The sequence below is a fragment of the Anomalospiza imberbis genome, chromosome 23 (assembly GCF_031753505.1).
Source record: "Anomalospiza imberbis isolate Cuckoo-Finch-1a 21T00152 chromosome 23, ASM3175350v1, whole genome shotgun sequence".
In the NCBI taxonomy this organism is placed as follows: Eukaryota; Metazoa; Chordata; class Aves; order Passeriformes; family Viduidae; genus Anomalospiza; species Anomalospiza imberbis.
Genome location: NC_089703.1, coordinates 1,318,328 through 1,337,470, shown reverse-complemented (window position 1 = coordinate 1,337,470; position 19,143 = coordinate 1,318,328). Strand labels below are relative to the sequence as shown.

At 49.4% G+C, this 19,143-nt stretch overlaps 1 protein-coding gene and 1 long non-coding RNA gene across 6 annotated transcripts in view; one reads left to right on the top strand and one right to left on the bottom strand.

Annotated features, from left to right (window-relative positions):
• UBR4 (ubiquitin protein ligase E3 component n-recognin 4) overlaps positions 1 to 19,143 on the bottom strand; it is an 85,752-nt gene that overhangs the window by 24,894 nt on the left and 41,715 nt on the right. For all 5 annotated transcript variants that reach the window (XM_068171578.1, XM_068171579.1, XM_068171580.1 and 2 more), the window contains 22 exons: positions 18,679 to 18,847; positions 17,792 to 17,888; positions 17,296 to 17,403; positions 16,703 to 16,819; positions 14,800 to 15,009; positions 13,975 to 14,124; positions 13,123 to 13,350; positions 12,952 to 13,030; positions 12,007 to 12,249; positions 10,966 to 11,134; positions 10,319 to 10,463; positions 9,579 to 9,664; positions 9,018 to 9,105; positions 8,045 to 8,238; positions 6,746 to 6,985; positions 4,776 to 4,914; positions 4,151 to 4,276; positions 3,867 to 3,995; positions 2,144 to 2,487; positions 1,338 to 1,428; positions 922 to 1,006; positions 651 to 778 (listed from right to left, as the gene is read on the bottom strand). In XM_068171578.1, coding sequence (XP_068027679.1) covers positions 651 to 778; positions 922 to 1,006; positions 1,338 to 1,428; positions 2,144 to 2,487; positions 3,867 to 3,995; positions 4,151 to 4,276; positions 4,776 to 4,914; positions 6,746 to 6,985; positions 8,045 to 8,238; positions 9,018 to 9,105; positions 9,579 to 9,664; positions 10,319 to 10,463; positions 10,966 to 11,134; positions 12,007 to 12,249; positions 12,952 to 13,030; positions 13,123 to 13,350; positions 13,975 to 14,124; positions 14,800 to 15,009; positions 16,703 to 16,819; positions 17,296 to 17,403; positions 17,792 to 17,888; positions 18,679 to 18,847 — 3,365 coding nt within the window. The remainder of the gene's footprint in view (positions 1 to 650; positions 779 to 921; positions 1,007 to 1,337; positions 1,429 to 2,143; positions 2,488 to 3,866; positions 3,996 to 4,150; positions 4,277 to 4,775; positions 4,915 to 6,745; positions 6,986 to 8,044; positions 8,239 to 9,017; positions 9,106 to 9,578; positions 9,665 to 10,318; positions 10,464 to 10,965; positions 11,135 to 12,006; positions 12,250 to 12,951; positions 13,031 to 13,122; positions 13,351 to 13,974; positions 14,125 to 14,799; positions 15,010 to 16,702; positions 16,820 to 17,295; positions 17,404 to 17,791; positions 17,889 to 18,678; positions 18,848 to 19,143) is intronic.
• Positions 7,454 to 10,818, top strand: LOC137461819 (uncharacterized). The gene is made up of 3 exons (XR_010993495.1): positions 7,454 to 7,622; positions 9,752 to 9,848; positions 10,346 to 10,818. It is a non-coding gene; the product is annotated as an uncharacterized lncRNA (long non-coding RNA).

The window sequence follows — 19,143 nt, the reverse complement described above, 5'->3', positions numbered from 1 at the left end:
CAAAGAGCAACTCCTGAGGTGAATCACTGGGACTGGGCCATGAAGAGGCAAATGCAGCACTTGGACAGCAGCAGGATAATACCGTGTCTGTTAATGATGAACTAAGAGAGATATTCCAGTTTCTACTGAAATATCAGTAAACCCATCTCTGACATCCATGTGTGATTATCAGACAGCAGATCAAAGAATAAAAACACCTTCTCTCCTGCCAATCTAATCCTAAATGAAAATCAACAGCACTCAATCAATATATTTTAATGAGAACCATAGCTCTGTATTTAAAACTCTGAGTCAGAAGTACTTGATTCTTTCAAATTTAGGAACTTGATTCTACAAAGCTGCTGAAAGCCCAAAGCCTGCCCAAAATAACCAAGCTGTGGCTTTGAAGTAGCTCTTTCCCCATGCCTCAGATCTGAGGGGAAAACCCTCAACAACTGTGGTCAAAGTCACCAAAACCCAGTGAAAAATAGAAAAGAGTCATCTGAAATTTGTAGTGTGCAAAGACCAGAGTCACAGGGCTTGGGCTTCCCTAGAACAGTGACCAGGTCAAGCAAGTCCTGGCTTCCTCACAAACTAGTTCCTCACTGAGATCAGCGTGCCAGACTTCAATCAGCAAATTCTCAATGCTTTGCTCAGCCTCTAGGCAGTACCTTGTTTTTCTTGCTGGTTGGAGCAGGTGGCTTGATGAGCTTCTGGAGGATGCGCAGGCACATAAGGGTGATGTTTTCAACAACCACCGGAGTCTTGATGTTCACTGCCATCAGGAAGAGGCTGAGAGCTGAAAGCAGACAGGGGTGCTCATTATCCTGTGAGAGCTGCAGACAGGACACACCTCCACGGCTCCAGACAGCACTTGAAATGGGTTTAGAGGTGGAAATGCTGCTGCACTTGCCGGTCCTTGGGCCGGGTGTCTGCACTCACCGCAGCGCAGCCGGAGCTCCCAGCAGCTGTCCTCCTTGGAGATGGAGTCTGTCAGCAGCAGCATCTCGTACTGGAGGCTGCTCGCCTGCAACACAGAGCGCTCCAGCTGTTGGGGGTGCCCCATTCCCTTCTGCCTTCTCAGCTTTAATAAACTCAGCTTCAAAACACACAGATCTGAGTTAATTTAATCCCATGCCCACTTGGGGTGATTTGACCTCAGGGAACTGCCTGAGGAAACTTCAGCATGTACCTGTACACAAAATTTTGTGCTCTACTCTGACATTTATGGCATTTCCTATCGAAACTCAGTATTTTTTCTTACAAACAGACCATAAGAGAGAAGATGCAATGATTAGAATACACCAGCAGTGCAGAGGGGCAGAACAAAGAAACAGGAAAACACTGGAGTCTCTCACCAAGTCTGGATTTGCCCAGTGTCCTTTCAGAGCTGCAGAAACCTTTCCAATGATTAAGTCATTCATTTGCTGTGTGGCCTCTGGATTGTCCCTGATTCCAGAAGGAAAAAGACAACACTGTTATGCTCTGCTTGTACTAAATGCCAAAAGCTCCCGGGATTTCAGCTCAGCAGGTAACAAGTGCACAGGGGATTGGTTACACTTTGCTGGTGTACAACACACCCATGGCAGGGGTGGGACTCTGAGATCCCTTCCAACCCAGACAACTTTGTGATTCTAAGGTAACTCCCCCTGTGAGGCTTTCCCTTCCTGAGGGGGTTTTCCTGATGCCTTTTTGGGACTATCTAAAAATAGAGGCCAGATAAAATTAAGGCAATAAAAAGTGCTTGTATTTGCTGAAGGGCCTTCATTTAGGGTAGACAAAGCCCTCCAGGGGCTACACCCAAAAATGGACCATGGTTTTTCACGGGTTTTCACACTTTGATGACTTTGGTCCATTTGGATATTGGGGGTTAATCCTCCAATTCCAGCTTCAGTAATGAAGTCTTTACCCCAAGCTTGCTCCCCCCATCTCCCTTTTGTTGAATTTCTCGGGGCTGAGGCAGTGAGGTGTCCTCGATTGCCAGGCCTGGAGAGGAATTGTTGTGTCTGCCCAAAACGGGAGAGCAGCAGCTGACGCTGTGTGTGGAGATTGGAGTTCTGCACTACAGAACCGCAGGGTTACAAACACATGGAAAACAGCAAAGCTCAAACCCTCAGGCACCATTCCCAAGGACGAGGCTCTCCCCAGAGAGAGCAGCTCTCACCTGGTCAGGAGGCACATGAGCTGCCGCACCTCCTCGCGCATGGCGGCCGCGCCCCGGCGCAGGTTGTAGTCAAAGAGCTCTCGGATGAGCCCCTGGGCCACCAGGATGTGGCGGATGGCCCCGTTGGTGGCCAGGGCCCGCAGCAGGGTGATGCAGTGCTCGGTGACGGCCGAGGCACAGCCGTAGCACTTGGTGGAGGAGGTGTGGCCGCAGCCCAGCACGGACAGGGCGCGGTACTGGCTGGCCGTGAAGGTGGGCAGCGCCGAGCTGCGCGAGGACTTGGTGGCCGCCTCGCGCTGCTGCAGGTCGTACTCCAGCAGCTCCTTCCGGGAGGCAAACACTTTCTGGGAACACAGATGAGGAACTGTGAGCCAGCACGCAATGCTACTCCCAGGCACGGGTTATTTTCACTGCATATTTTGGGGAGAAATATTTTTGAGAGTCTTTACAAAGCAGCTGTGGTTCTGCTGGTGGATAAAACTAGTTACTGGGAGATAAAAGAAACAATGGGGAAGGATTCCACTGACCGAGGAATGGAAAAAGACATTTGCTTTTACAAATAAACTTTAGGTTTGCTGATAAATGAAATTGGATATTGAAAGATGAAAGAAACAATGGGGAAAAACCCTTAATTCCATAAGAATTAAAAATTAAAAGGGAGGTTATACATTAGAGGGAAATCCTCAGGGTTAGGTGTTCTGGGAAGTCTGTATCTCTCAAGTACCTCAGTCAATGGGGAAAGAGAGAAGGGAAATGCGGCTGGAAAATTAGGATGAAAAGGAGGCTGCATCCTCCAAAAACTGGAGAGATCCCAGGAGAATGCCCCATGCCCTCTCCCTTTATTTGAATAAAGCAAAAGGACTCCTCTGTCTCCTTGTTGGACATAAACCTCTGATGTTTGTGGATTAATCTTAATCTTCCTGACATTTTTAACCAAGTGTTTCCAAACTTGAAATCCTTCATGGCAACAGCAGACTTGGGAAATCCATGAGGAATATCAACCTAACTCTCATTTATCAGAGAATTCACAGAATCACTGGGTTGGAAGAGACCTTAAAGACCATGGAGTCCAACCCAACCGTAACACCCTGGCACCCAGTGCCACATCCAGGCTGTTTTTAAACACATCCAGGGATGGTGACTCCACCACCTCCCCAGGCAGACCATTCCAGAACTTTATCCCTTTATCCTCCCTGCTGTTTACACTACATGCAATGTAACACTGGAAATGTGACAAATCCATAGTATTAATTACTATTAATACTGGCAGAGTAAGTCAGAGTCATTTATTCTTTATAGAAAGAGCTAAATATATTTAATATGCTTAAGTATCACAGCCAAAAGGACATCCATGATGTAGCAGGTTTTCCAGAGTTTATGTGACTTGTTGAGCACAAATAAATACATTTAATTTATAAAATGTTTCTGTAGGTCACCTTGTAGACTGGTGTGTTTTCAAACATTTGGATACATGCAAAAATTCAATTTTCTCTAATTAGCCATCTGTTCAGTCTCCTGCTCTTCTGAGAAAACCAGTTTCACAAGCTAGCTGAAATGCTAGTAATTAATATATAGCTTTTAGAAATTATTATTATTTCCCTGAAAATATGCAGCTGATCACCTGCTGCTGATGATATCATTAAATGAAGAACAGCAACATCTTGTTTTTTTTTTTTTTTTCTAATAAACACCTGTCCCAAATCCAAACCAAAGCACATCGTACCTGGATGATTTTGGAAAGTTCATCGAAGGAGTTCTTGCAGTCCCCACAGTACTCCTGGGCTAACTGCAGGATGTACCTGTTCACGCTGGCTGAGGTAGAACTGATCCCTCCACTGCTGCCCGACTCATCCTGGACCAGGGGAAAGCACAGAGGAATCGCAAAGGGAGGCTCCACCCAAAAACAACAACAGCAGAGCAGCACCTGAGGCAAGGACTGCCTCGGGAGTCAAGGCCAGTGTGTCCCCAGGCTGGAGTTCTGTGCAAGCTGCACCTGGCCCGCGTTACCTGGGGCTTTTCAGGGGCTGCCTCGTTCACTTTGCACAGGAGGTTCTCCAGCTGCGGTCGGTGTCCCATCAGCTGGTGATACACCCTGTCAGCCTTGTCCAGCAGAGTGTTGATGTTTGTCACCGCCTGCCAAGGGAAAAGGAAAAGGAACTCTTATTTCATATTCACAACTACAACCACCAAGCTCCAAGTCTTCTCTTTTGCTTTTCTTTGGGGGGAGAAATCACTATATAGTGACCCTGCAGCCTGGTTCTGCCCTGAGAAAGCACTGTGGTGACACTACAGAGCACAGCCTGTGACACTACACGGAGCACACTGATCCTTTGGGACAGGACATGGAGTGCATAGGGTTCTTTATTCATTAGCAGGGCTCCTCAGGTGGGATGGGAAGCAAACAGAATAACCCAAATCCATCCCCTTCTGCAGCAAGGCAAAGAGATGCAGTCAGTTCATAAGTGAGGCACTGAATGATGTCTTTTGAACAATTACTTGTCTTGTGGAGCAAGACACAAACCCAGAATGCATCAGCCAGGGAGGAGCCTTGAAGGAGCACCGATTTTGACAGGGGATGGAGCCCTGCTGTCCCCATGATGGCCAGAGCTCCAGAATCTCCTGCCAGCCCCACCTTCTTGCGATCCTCCTCGTTCTCGATGGGGTCCACGGCGCAGCAGGGCTTGGCGTAGAGCATGAAGTCGAAGCGGGCGTATTTACAGAAGCCACAGGCATTGCACAGGAAGGGATCCTTCTCATCGTAATTGATGGACCTGAAAGGAAGGCAGCAGCTCAAAGCCTGCAGCTCAAGGCAACTGAGGCAACAGAACAACAGGTAAAAGAGGTGAGTGACTCTTAAAACACCTCGGTGACCAGACTGCCCTGGGGAAAGGAAATACTTGAGAATCAAAACCTACAGATCAGGCAACAAAGAAGTCCTTGCAGCAGTGCCACGTTCTGGCTGGAAAAAGCAGGAACAGAAACTGTTTCCAACAATCCCACTTTAATGACAGTAATTCCCGGTAGAAAGTCAGGCTGGGGCACTGTGTCCTTTAGGAGAACACAGATAAAGGAACTGTTCTGGTTTGTAGGGTCTGGCCTTTGCAGTGAGACTGACTGCAGCACTTCTCACCCCACTGCAGACCAGGGCAGCAGACAGAACTGATTTATAGCTCCCTGAACACCAGAAGGGCTATGGAAACCTTTCCACACATCAGCAGTCACCAGGAAAGACACTAAACACCTCCAATCCCTTGAGGATTAGAAAGGAATAGGGACAACAATAAGGGGAAAGAGATATCAGATAAGGAGACAAAAGTGACAAAAGAGAAGGATTTCTAAGGCTGTAGCAGAAGTGTGAATAGCACACAGTAAATTACCCCTGAGTCTGCTCTGAATGAGGAGAGCATGACAAAAGCCATGAACAGAACTGTCTGTCCAGCCCCAGCCAGGGATCCTGGGGGAAGCCCTGCAATCCCACAGATGAACTCCAGCCTCCAGCCCAGGCAGGCCAAAAATAACCTGCTCCGGGGAATTCTGTGGTGTGAACTTCCAGGGCTGGATGTGAAACTTCAGCTCGCTGAGAATTGTGCTCCCAGGCTCCCTTTGTTAGCCTGCATTACATTAAATCCCTGTAAGCCTGTTTTATACTTCCCCACTAATTTGATTGTGTGCTTGTATTAACCAGAATGGGGGATTTACATGGCAGGGGGTGTGGGGCACCCAGGAGGGCTCTGGGACACACACACCTGCACTTGTGGCACTGCTACACGCTCCGGGGACACACAGTGACACCCACAGTCCTGCAGCTGTGGCACTGGTAGGTGTTCTGGGGACACACAGGGACCCAGGCACACACAGTGACACTGGGGACACCCACCGACTTGCACTTGTGGCACTGCTGCATGCTCTGGGGACACTGGTGACACACAGTGACTCTGGGGACACACAGTGACACCCTGACCTGCACTTGTGGCACTGGTAGACACTCAGTGACACACTCAGTGACACACTCAGTGACTCTGGGCACACACACACCTGCACTTGTGGCACTGGCAGATGTTCTGGGGACACACAGTGACTCTGGGGACACACAGTGACACCCTGACCTGCACTTGTGGCACTGGTAGACACTCAGTGTCACACTCAGTGACTCTGGGGACACACACACCTGCACTTGTGGCACTGGTAGACACTCAGTGACACACTCAGTGACTCTGGGCACACACACACCTGCACTTGTGGCACTGGTAGACGTTCTAGGGACACACAGTGACTCTGGGGACACACACAGTGACTCTGGGGACACACTCAGTGACTCTGGGGACACACTCAGTGACTCTGGGCACACACACACCTGCACTTGTGGCACTGGTAGACGTTCTAGGGACACACAGTGACTCTGGGGACACACTCAGTGACTCTGGGGACACACACACCTGCACTTGTGGCACTGGTAGACGTTCTAGGGACACACAGTGACTCTGGGGACACACTCAGTGACTCTGGGCACACACACACCTGCACTTGTGGCACTGGTAGACGTTCTAGGGACACGCTCAGTAACTCTGGGGACACACTCAGTGACTCTGGGGACACACACACCTGCACTTGTGGCACTGGTAGACGTTCTCGCCGCAGTTGCCGCACACGCCGGGGTTGGCGGGCACCGAGGCGCTGCAGCGCGGGCACTGCAGGGTCTCGGTGGACGCCTGGTAGTTCTCGTAGAAGTCGGCGAACTCGATCATCAGGTTGGAGGCCACGATGGGCAGGGGCAGATCGATCTTCACCTCCGTCTGCCCTGGGGTCAGCTGCACCTTCTTGGCCTTGTGCCAGCGTGCCGGCCTACAGGAGGGACGGGAGGGGAAGGAAGGGAAGAGAAGGAAAGGAAAGGAAAGGAAGGTTTTCCAGAGGGAAGTTCCCTCCCCGCCCACGTGTGAGGAAAAGCCAAATGCAACCGTCTCGGCTCCAAATCTCCTTTAACTGGGATGAATGGAGAGCAGTTCTAGGATTCGTTTCCTTAGCTTCTGTATTGACACGATATGTAGCCAGAAATACATTTTAAGCCTTTATCCTCTTCATAGAGAGAGACTGTTTGGGATTAAAGAGCTGTTGATGCCTCATGGAAAAACTTTAATTCTACAGACATTTTCTAGGGATTTTCACCTCCATTTTTTTATTAGTAAGGACATTTGCATGAAAACAGGATATTTATTTCTTAAAGATCTCATCTGCTCCCACTGCTTATTCTCAACCTGAAGTCAGAATCCTCTCTTTGTGACATCATAATCCTCTCCACAGCAGCCACTTGTGATGTCACAGAGGATTAAGACTTCAAATAAGCAATAAGCAGCGGGCACAGATTAATCCCTAAGCCAGAGAGATCTGATTCTGGTGAGAACATCTCAAGAAGTAAGAAGGGGAAGCACATAAGCAGGACTGGCTCCAGACTGAGCAGCATGTTGAAAAGGAGCCATTTCTGGTAGGTAAAGCAGAGCTGAGAGTGAAACCATCCAACTTCTAATTTTAATTCTACTCTATGGCTTCAAACAAACAATGTTAATGCTTTCAGCATTCCTGGACATGCTGCAAAGTGCAAATCCCTTTTGGAGTCAAACTACCCATGAAGTGCTCTCAGTATTACTACTGGTTCCCACACAATTAAGTCAGGTGCTTAAAAGCGAGCCTGGACAAAATTGGAATCCACAAATTTTATAGACATTTTTCAAGCTTCAGAGGAAATCTGGATCTTTGCTTTAACAATTGTAGGGGATTCAGAACAATCCCACCCAATGTGGGCTGAGAGTGATGAATAATAGTCTAGAGAAGGAACCTTGGGGAAAAACAAGAAGCCAAGGGAACGAACCAAATTCAGAGATTGCACACAGAATTCGATGAACATACTTGTTCTTCAGCTCCACGATGGCCTGCACGGTCCTGTTGTTGTAGTAGAGGTTGATGGTTCTCACCATCTTGGTTCGTTTCAGGTCTCCAATCTTCACTGTCACCTTGCTGATGGTGTGGCTGCCAATGAGCTTCACCACCTGCTGCGTGGTCGTGTAGCGCGTGTCCACTTTGATGGACGAGAGCTTGATGTACTGGGGAGACAAACCAAGGACACACTGCCTGTCTGAGGGCACCCCAAAACCTCAGGGGCACAGGAAAGCACACCTGGAAATGGCTGGGACCCCTGATGTACTGGGGAGACAAACCAAGGACACACTGCCTGTCTGAGGGCACCCCAAAACCTCAGGGGTGCAGGAAAGCACACCTGGAAATGGCTGGGACCCCTGATGTACTGGGGAGACAAACCAAGGACACACTGCCTGTCTGAGGGCACCCCAAAACCTCAGGGGTGCAGGAAAGCACACCTGGAAATGGCTGGGACCCCTGATGTACTGGGGAGACAAACTAAGGACACACTGCCTGTCTGAGGGCACCCCAAAACCTCAGGGGCACAGGAAAGCACACCTGGAAATGGCTGGGACCCCTGATGTACTGGGGAGACAAACCAAGGACACACTGCCTGTCTGAGGGCACCCCAAAACCTCAGGGGCACAGGAAAGCACACCTGGAAAGGGTTGGGATCCCCACCACCGGTGAGGATTGAATAACAGCAGTTAATGCTGGTGTCATGCAGAGCAGCCGGAGCTGTGCCAGGGGAGGGTCAGGAAAAGGTTCTTCCCCCAGAGGGTGGTGGGACCCAGGGAATGGGCACAGCCCCGAGGCTATCAGAGCTCCAGGAGATGCACTCCCAGGGATGCCCAGGGTGGGATTGATGGGATGTCCTGTGCAGAGCCAGGGGTTGGATTTGATCCTTGTGGGCCCTTTTCCAACTCAGGATATTCCATGACTGTGTGATTCCAGGGTTACTTACACAGAAAGGCACCTCAGGGTTGTTGCAGACAAGGCAAGGATCACTCTCCAGGTAGTAGCCATCAAATTCCACGAGCCCAGACAATGTGCTGGAATGAGGGAACCACACTGACACATGGACCTGGGCATTTGCTGCTTTAAACCCAGGCCATTCGAGCAGAATCACCTTAATTTCCCCCAGTTCCCAGTCCCAATGTGACTGTCACAATGTAAATCACACTGGAAATAACAGCTTTTAACTAAACAGCTTTAGTGTAATTATCAATGGCCAAGGTGGGACCAAGAACGTAACACTCAAAAGTGCAAATCTCTGTTCTCCAGCTGGGCCTAAGATTTTCTAACATTTACTGACTGAAAGCAGAAGAGCTCAAGCCAAGCTCTTCTGGTAGGGCACAACGTCAGGTTTCCATCTGGCAGAAAGGATTCTGCTGCTCTCCCAAGCCCAGCAGGCAGAGAGCCCCAGCAGGGCCCATGCCCACCACCACCCCTGGGTATTCCCCCACGGCTGGAGCTCAGCTGGAAAGCCCTCCAGTGACACGGATCAAAGGCAGAAGTGGCTCACTTGTAGATGTTGGAGTTGGGGTGGTTGGTGAGGATGTGGTTTTGAGTCCGGAGGATCTCCACGGCCTTTTGGGAATATTCCTTCAGCTGAAATACAACCAGGAAAAGACACTCTTCAAAACAATGCTTTTACTGCTACACAGACACAAATATCCTCATCTTGTGGTGTTCCAGGTCCCCTAGAAGAGGTACACACCACACTCACAGGAATTTTTGTGTTTAAATCACTAGACAGGACTTTACATTGATCCTAAAATTTGAGATTTTTGAGGTGCTGTTTGTCAGTCAATCCCTGCAAATGACTGCCAAGATTGTACAGCATTCCCCACTCTTTAAACATATTCATGCAAGTATCAATGGGTCTAAATTATTTGTTCTCAATCCTACAGATCCCCTAAAAGAGGTAACAACCTCCTTTGTTCAAAAATCATGGTTACAATAGATTTCTAGGAGTTGTAATATCAAAAATCTATAAACTGGAGCTGCCAGATCCACAAAAGCCTCCTGTGGGAAATAGGTATTTTTCTCAATAAATAAAAAACTCACCAGCACAATTTCACCCCCCCAAAAAAAATAAAAACCCACACTTCCAAATTATTTGAAGACTCTGATTTTTTTAACATTAAAGTTCAAGAACATGAAAAATTTCCAGCAGAAGCTCTTCTGACAGAAAACCTGTCCCAGCCGTATCAAAAATGAGCACCTGGGATGCTGTACCTCCCTTCTGGAATGTCACTGTACCTTTTTCTCAGTCTGCTGTGTTTTCAGGGAGAAGTATCCCAGGAGATCTACAAACTGGGCAGCCTTTCTTCCATAGGCTGGGAGTTCTGGCCAGATGGACCACATGAGATCCAGCAGTAACTCCTGCTGGGACTTGTTGGAGTTCCTGTTGGGTGGATTATAGACAATCAGGGTTCTTGTGCAGAAGGAGAACATAACCTCCAGTCCACCAAACTGGGAAACCATCATCTTGCAGAGTTCACAGAGCTAAATCCCACCATCCCTTGAACCCATCTGCTTTCCAGCACTCCAAAACAAAAGCAGCTGTCCTGCAATAACTGAACAGAGCTCTGAAGGAGTCCAGCCCCTTAAAGCACTCCTTTCCCCACACAGTTCCCAACTTTTCACCGTGGGAGTCTGGATCTGCCTCAGAAATTCACTTTGCCCACAAACACCTGCTCCTGGTCATGACAGGAGTCAGATTTTGCAGACAGAAATAAAATGCTCCTTGCAGATGACAACTGAGATTGATCATGGATAAGTCACAGCTTCCACCTCCAGCCCCAGTAACTGCAAAGCAGCGAGGGCAATTCCAGAGGGGCCCAACACCTGCAGGCTCCAGCGTCCTTCAGGGAGCGGCTCTGGCACTGAGCCACCCCCAGGCTCACCTGTAGATGTGCAGGGCCAGGCAGTGGGCCTGCCACCTCACTGAGGAGGAGTTGGATTCCAGCAGGAAGCAGCGCAGGAACTGGATGAGGGTCTCCTTGTCAGCAAACTTGTTCAGCTGGTTCACCAGGGCCGTACACAGCTGGTCCTCCTGGCTGCCTGAACCCTCACCTAGGGACACAGGGAAGGCTTTAGGGAGAAGACAAATGCAGCACCTCACAGGCAGGCCACTCTCCTATTTCAAAGAGTCAGGATAATAAATAATTATGTTTCTGGTAACAAGAAAGTTTAACATTCCCATCTTTTTCAAAAATATAACCCAGTACTCCAGACTAACAGGAAAAAAACTGCAGGAAAACTTGCCAGTGAGGACGTGAGAAATGTGCTACACATCCTGATAAAAAGAAAAGGACTGATCATGAGGCAATGAAAAGACTCACAGAGAACCATCTGATGGTGAAAGCCAAAGCGGTTCCTTGAAGAAAAGCCAAGAGAGAATTTATGCCCGTGACTTTTATAGGGAAGCTTAATTACTTTCCCAGGACTGTGGATATTCATTAAGCAGCAGCCCTGGCTCCAGCAGAGCTTCCAAGGCAGCCAGAGGAAACAAGTCTGAACACAATCACTGCAGAGCACAGCTAACTGGGTGTGCATCCCCAGGATTTGTTTTAATCCTCGTGAGCCTTTCAGCCTCCTACAACCCAGGACAGGCAAGTTAAGTGGAAGCTGCTCCATCACTAGATTAGGTAACACCATTAGACAACTTCAAACCCACTCAAGGCAATAAACACAGTGGGTTTGGGATGTCCTCAGCAGGTGATTTCAGTCCAACTCTCAGGACACACTGCTTCACCTTAGTCCCATCTACACATGAGAAAACTGCTCCTCTCTCCTGATTGTGGCTGTGGGTGCCCTTGCCACAAGCCATGACCCTTTCCCAACAGCAGGATTTATCATCCAGTTCTTTCTAAACAGAGTAAAAGAGGCTGTGAGGAGCAGACTTGCTCCCTAAAACCACAGGACAGGGCCCAGCTGCCCCTCACCCTCTCGCTCCTTCTCCTTTTCCTCCTTCTTGCTCTTTTTGGTGGAGGATTTGCTCTGCGCTGCCGCCTGCCCGGAGCCAGATGCTGCAGGAGCAGAGGTGGAAGAGGTGCTCGAAGCTCCAGAGGATGAAGCCACAGACAGCACTTTGCTGCCACACAGAGCACAAGACAACAGCTGCAGGAGAACCGGGGACACTCCTTCGTCTACCAGGAAGCTGACTTGGAGCAGGAAATAGAGAACCGCTGCGGAGGAAAGGAGAAAATGTTCGGATCACACAATCATGGAACATCCTGAGTTGGAAAAAGCCCACAGGGATTGTATCCAACCCTGGCCCTGCACATACACCCCAGCAATCCCACCCTGGGCATCCCTGGGAGCTTTGTCCAAACCCTCCTGGAGCTCTGGCAGCCTCGGGGCCGTGCCCATTCCCTGGGGAGCCTGGGCAGTGCCCAGCACCCTCTGGGGAAGAACCTTTCCCTGATATTCAGCCTGACCCTGCCCTGACACAGCTCCATGCCACTAAAGCCTGAATTAAAAAATAAAAGAAAGAAAGAAAAAGAATAAAAAAAGTCCCAGCCTAAACCAGAAGCCTTTGTACACAAGAACCAAACTCCCAGAACTGTCCTGTCCCTGCACCACATAAGCCTAACACTGGGGCACACCAAGTACAGGGGCTCATCCCAAATTAATCTCCGGGACAATGGCAGCAGAAGCAAGAGAACACAGATCTCCTGTTCCTCTAAGTTATCCATTACACCATATTTTGCTCTTTAGCCAAGGACCAGATGCAATTAGGGCACTGGGATAATTAGTACTGGAAACAGTTCAGTCCTATCAAAACCCACAGCTGTGTCTCCCATTCTCTGCTGAGCTTCTCCATCCGAGCCACGGTGATCCAACCACGACACCACTGCTCCCCCAAACCCTGCAGAGACAGAACTCACAGTCATCTTTGATGCAGAATTTCTGCCAGTTCACTGTTCTCTGCGTGGCAATCTCTGCACAAGCCTTCAAATGTTCCATCTGCAGGCACAAAGAGATGGGATCAAAGAGCACATCAGCACTCCTGTCACGCCAACACCACTCCAAGGCCCTTTCCCTGCTCCTGCCCTTACCAGGGAGATCAGGGTGTCGTACTGCAGGGCAGAGCCCGAGCTGGCTGTCACCACGCTGGCCCTCAGGAAGATGCCCTGCTCCTCCAGCAGCTTCTTGATGCCCCGCACGTGCGAGTCCAGGGTGTGCAGGTCCCGCAGCTGCCGGTACTTGTCCTTGGAGCCGCAGATGAACAGCAGCAGCTTGCGCACCTGCCGGCGCACGAACGGCGTCTGCTGGATCATCAGGTACTGCAGAGGGAAGCCAGGGCAGAGTGAGCTCACCAGGGCCACGCTGGCCACCAAAAATGAGTGTTTTCTTCCAAAAAGTAAACAGATGGGAGATGAGTTCACCCAGCTTTAAGGTGCTGTAAGTCCCAGGCAGAAGAAACACTGCAGAGCAACACTGCACCACTTGCTGGAAACCATCCCCTGTCATCTCCAAGCTCAAATCAACACCCAACCAAGGCTAATTAAGAAATCCTAACTCATACTTGTGTAAATGTAAGATAACTCGTTATATAAAGTAGGAAGCAAACTGAGACAAATATCTTCCTGATTTCTTTTTTAAGGCCCAAGTACCAACAGCTGAGCATGATTTTACATTTTTTTCCATCTCACAGCAGGTTTTCTCTCTAAGCTTTGTAGCAGTAACCACTGAGTTCCAAGAAATATTCCTCATTTTTCATGTGTTTTCCTACAGATTCCTGTTCAACAGGAATACACAAAACCAACCTTCTTTCACCTTCTTTCAAGGGGATTAAAGATACAAGATGGAGCTGAGATCAGCTCTGCAAAAGCTCATCTCTCTCATGAAAGAAATCATTATTGGAGTTTTCTTGTGGAAATCTGCAGGTATATCATGTTATTGCTTACCTCAGACAAAAAGTAGAACCAGGAGTGATCAAAGATGGGCGGGGGGATGCGGGAGTTTGTGTCTGCAATCTTCTTGATCTGGTAGGGCAGGCGCAGCACCATCTCTGTCAGGAGCTGAGTGTAGGCCTCAAAAACATCTGCAGCATGACCCTGGCAGCAAGAGAAATCCCTCAGGCCCTGAGCACACCCAGTGTGGTGCCATGATGAATGACAGGGTGCTTTGCTGATTTTTTTAAAACCAAGGGATTTCTGCCCCTTTGCAGCCCAAAGAATGTTCCCAAATGATGAATAAGAACCTGCACAAGGCCTTGAACTGGATGGCAGCTGTGAGGATGCACTAAGCTAATCTGGAGTAATAAAGCAGCTCAACTCAGGAGCTTTCAGCTTAGGAGACATTTTTACATTTAATCAGGCTTTTTGCACTGCACCTGCACAACACCAAACCATGGCATAATGGCACCACAGTGGTGGAGCAAGCCTGGGAATTACTGTGGAAATTCCCATCCACCATTCCACTTCCTTGGCACACTAAGTTCAGGAATTCTGCCTGCCAAGCACAGAGAGTGAAGGGCTGGAGGCAGCTTCCCTTCAGGACGATTAACAATTCCTCCAGGAAAAGCTCCACACTCCTGGGTTAGGAGTGCACCAAGGGATGCAGTGAGAGATGGGAGAGATGCTGGACTGGCCTGTGAGAACTCGGAGCACTCCCAGCTCTAACTCTGTGCTAGAGGATGGATTTTGGTTGCTCTCCTAAGGGCAAACTCCCTGTGCAGGGCTGCTTTCCCAGCTCTGTGCAGCCTCCTCCCAGCACAGGGCAGGACTCACCTTCACATACTGGCGCAGGAAAAAGGGGCTCATGTCAGGAGGAGAGGAGGTGGTGTGAGGCTTCAGCAGCTGGCTGGTGGCCACAGGCTCCTCGTCGTTCTGCTGGCTCTTCCAGTACTCCAGCAGGGACTTGAGCACGTGCAGGCAGTAATCCACAGCTCCAGAGCTCAGCAAGGCAGCTGCCGTGGCACTGGAGATCAGGGAGGAAGCCTGGAACAGAGGGAAGGAGCTGGATCAGGAACACACCTGGGAACCTGCAGTGGGGAGAGCTGGGGCAGCCCTGAGCACCTGCTGACAATGTGGGCAAGAGAGCAGGTTTGGATGAAACTTTGCAGGCAGCTTTTAAGTTTGGGGTTTGTTTGAGGTTGGGTTGTTGTTTTTTTTGGTTGGTTTTTTTTTGTGTTTATGAAAAGCAACTCAAATATTTACAGAGACTCTTTTGAACAAGTGCTTAGTAAAGGAAAACAAATAAAATCTCCTCTTAAGTCTAATCTCCCCTCGACACATGTGCCAGAGGCCACTCTGCTGTGGATTAGACGACTAGGGCTTTTTTCCCCTTCTCTTTTTTTTTTTTTTTAAAGTTGGGATTTCTATTTGTTTATCTGGGATTTGGCCAGCTGGGCGTGAGTCCTGGTAGAGAAAGAGTCCCTGTTGCAGCTGCCGCTCACAGGCTCTGCTCCACCCAGGTATTGCTCCACCTGCATTCTGCAAGACGAGGAGCTTTGATTTCTGTGGGAAGCTCAAGTGAGTAACAAAGGCTAGAGAAAAAGCTACTGTAAATAAAACTATTAAAGCAGCCCTGTAAATCCAAACAAACCCCACAGCTCATAAGCTCATTAAAATTTGATGCAGTTCAGACTAAATTTTTTAACCTCTATGCTTTTTTATTAATCTCCTTCCCACCACACATACTGCTTTTTATGCCTTATTACTGTACCTTTTAGCAACAAATATCTAAGGAATCCTCTTAGCGACTTTTACGTTGACACAGCAGCATATTGCTTTCCAATAATCACATTACAAATCCTCTTTAACCCCTTCAGCACTGGTGAGATGCAAGGGAAAAATCTGCCAGACCGTTTTAAGTAGCATCATTAATGTGCTGCCCTGAGCTCAGTCTGGAACCATGCACAAAACAAGAGCATCCAATTGTCTTTACACGGCTGCTTCCTGCAGCCCCAGTTTCAAAACTCTTTTTCCACAAGAGTTCAGTAACATTACATGTTCCCTATGCATTTTCCAAAGCCCTCTCACAGATTTTTCAGTTTTACACCTGTTATTTCAGTTAGCAGCTTTTAGATTGTCTTTGATGAACAAAAGCCCCCCAGGCACATCATGGATTCCCAGAATGGTTTGGGTTGGAAGGGACCTTAAAGTTCATCCCATTCCACCCTCTGCCATGGGCAGGGACACTTTCCACTGTCCCACACTGCTCTGAGCCCTGGCCAACCTGGCCTTGGACACTGCCAGGGATTCAGGGGCAGCCACAGCTTCTCTGGGCAAGCTCCACCCTCACAGGGAAGAATTTCATCCCAGTATCTGGTCTAAATTTCCCCTCTTTCAGTCTGACCCATTCCCCCTTGTCCTGCCACTCCAGCTCCTGATGAAAAGTCCCTCTCTGGCTTTCCTGTAGCCCCTTCAGACCCTGGAAGGTGTTGTGGGCTCTCCACACGACCTTCTCCTCTCCAGGCTGAACATTCCCAACTCTCCCAGCCTGTCTCCACGGGGGAGGTTCTCCAGTCCCCTGAGCAAGTCTGTGGCCTCCCCTGCACTTGCTCCAGCAGTTCCATGAGTTCTCATGTTGAGAACACCAGAGCTGTGTGCAGTGCTCCAGGTGGGGTCTTGTGAGAGCTGACCAAAGGGGAGAAAATCGTCCCCTGACAAAGGAATTTGGAGAATGTACCTCACAAATGGAAGTCTTGGATCCTGACTTGGTCCTGGACATGAAGACACTGAGCAGCCTCATCACCACCAAGTGCACCTCGTTCACAGGGGAGCGCTCGTTTTTCTTGGACACATCCTGCAGGAAAAGACACATCCTGCTTGCTCAATCCCAGAGCTGAGCAGTGTCCCAAGCCTCTCAAGTTCAGTGCTCTGATCCTCAGGAAGCATTTCTAATTTAAGCTCCAGCAATAAGAAAAGGCAGCACAAATGCCTCAACAGAAGGGTAGGCAGAGGCCTGGCTGCCAGAGAACAGTCCCACACAAATGAAAAGCTTCACATGTCAATCATGCATTTAGTGATCACGGCTCTTCTCAGAGTTTAATTCCAGCAAAACAAATTTTCATGCTCACTTGTGGATATCAGACCCAGGAAACAGTGGGAGTTCCACTCATGTCATTTTCTACCTTACGTGAAAGGAGGCAAAAGGAATAAACTGCCTGAACACAACAACACAGCAATGTTTCTGTGACTCCCAAGCATTTAATTCCTCCAAGGAAAGAAGCCCTGTCTAGAAGGAGCAAATTCAGAGCATGAGCCCACACTGCACTTTACCTTTTTGTCCATGCCCAGCTCTGCAATTAGCTGGGACAGGAGGTTATCCAAAGCTCCCTTGTCTTTCTCATCATCTCCATCTAGGTCTGTTGTGAGCATCAGAATAACCTGAGAAGAGCAGTCAGAGAATTATTAGAGGGCAGGTTCCACATTATCAAGATAACTATCTTTCACAAAAGAGAACTGATTTTATCTTGATTTGTATGTGTCCTTTCCCAAAACCAGCCTGTGCCTCACATCCTAATATCAACATTCAGCATAAATCCACAAGACCTTCCCAAACACACTGGAGCTCAAGGACTGGAGCCCTCAGGCTCCTCAGTCAGCTGTAAAGTCACACTGAGAAGGGGCACAAGTCCAACAAAAACCTGTGGGTAAGGAATGCTTTACAACAGATGGACTCACACTGTGACTGGGCAAGAAGGAGAAAAGCACAAATAGAAACCAGAGATTGAACTGTTTGATTTGGGCTTAACTCCGAGCCCTCCTCACTCACCTGCATGTAGGGGATGGCCCGGACCCCGCCCACATTCCTCAGCTGGGGGAGATTCTGCAGCAGCCTCTCCAGCAGCATCAGCCGGACCATGTGCAGCCTGGGGATTCAGAGTCATCAGACACAGCACAGAACACACCACACCCAGCAGGGTCTCCAAGAGAGCACTGCAATCTGCCCCAGAAACCCTAAGCCTCTCAGGGAGGAGAGGATTTGCTCAGACTTCATGGGGGAGAGATGCCAAAGATGCAGAGCTCCTCTGACAATGGAGCCACACTGCCCAGACCTGGCCACCTGGGGATTGCAACTGTATGGGAACATCCTGCAAATCAGCTCCACACTGCACTGGAGCAGGGACTGAGCACCTGCTCCCGTGTTCCCAAAGGACACTTGCATATGCTTTTGTCCTAACAGTGAATTTCACAGGCTCCCAAGATTTTAGTGATTCTGTGTTAACTGGACCCATGCAGCACTTTTTCATCACTTCCTAGAGGCAGGAGTTGTGTGGGACACACACTGGGTATGTTTATCACACCACATGATGACTGCACAGAGGGTGCACTGAACAGGCTCCCCAGGGAATGGGCACAGCCCCAGGCCTGCAGAGCTCCAGGAGCGCTGGAGAACATTGGGGCGAAGAGGGTGGGATTGTTGGGAAGTCTGTGCAGAGCCAGGGGTTGGACTGGATGATATTTGTGGGTCCTTTCCACCTCAGCACATTCCATGATTTTGCAGTGGCAGTTTGCTCTAGTCTGTGTTTCTGACTTTCCACTTTGGTTAGCCAGCAGCCACAAATGGTGCTCCTGGAACTGCAGCCCCGCAGCCCCCTCCTCTGCAAACATCCCCCAGAGCACAGCTGCTTTTCCTGAAGAGGAAACAAAGCCTCTTGCCTGTTGCTGGTGTGGACGTCCCCCTCTGCCTCCCCTTCTCCCTCGGAGCCCTCTCCCTCCTGCTGGCCCGTGGTGGTGCTGATGGCTCCTGTGCTGGAGCTGACGCTGCCCGGCCCCGCCGGGTGGCCCTCGGCTGTGGTGTCCCCGTAGGCGCTGCTCCGGCCAGACACTGGGAAAGGAAAACAGGGAAACAACGTCAGCAACTCAACCAGCACCTCGCCTGCTTCGTACGCACCAGCACAGCTGAGCTGCGCTCTGGAATGAATCGTGGTTCAAAGGAGATGCTGGCTTTGGTTCTCTTCTTAAAGCCACAAGAGAGGCTGAGGATGCATTTGTAGAAATCTTGTCTTTGCCGTCCTCATCTTTGTGGCCCAAACCGAACTGGTCCCACAGCAGTAATTCAAACTCAGTCAGACAATGCTTGGATGGGCAGTGCAGACAATCAGAGAATTTTTTAATAGGAGT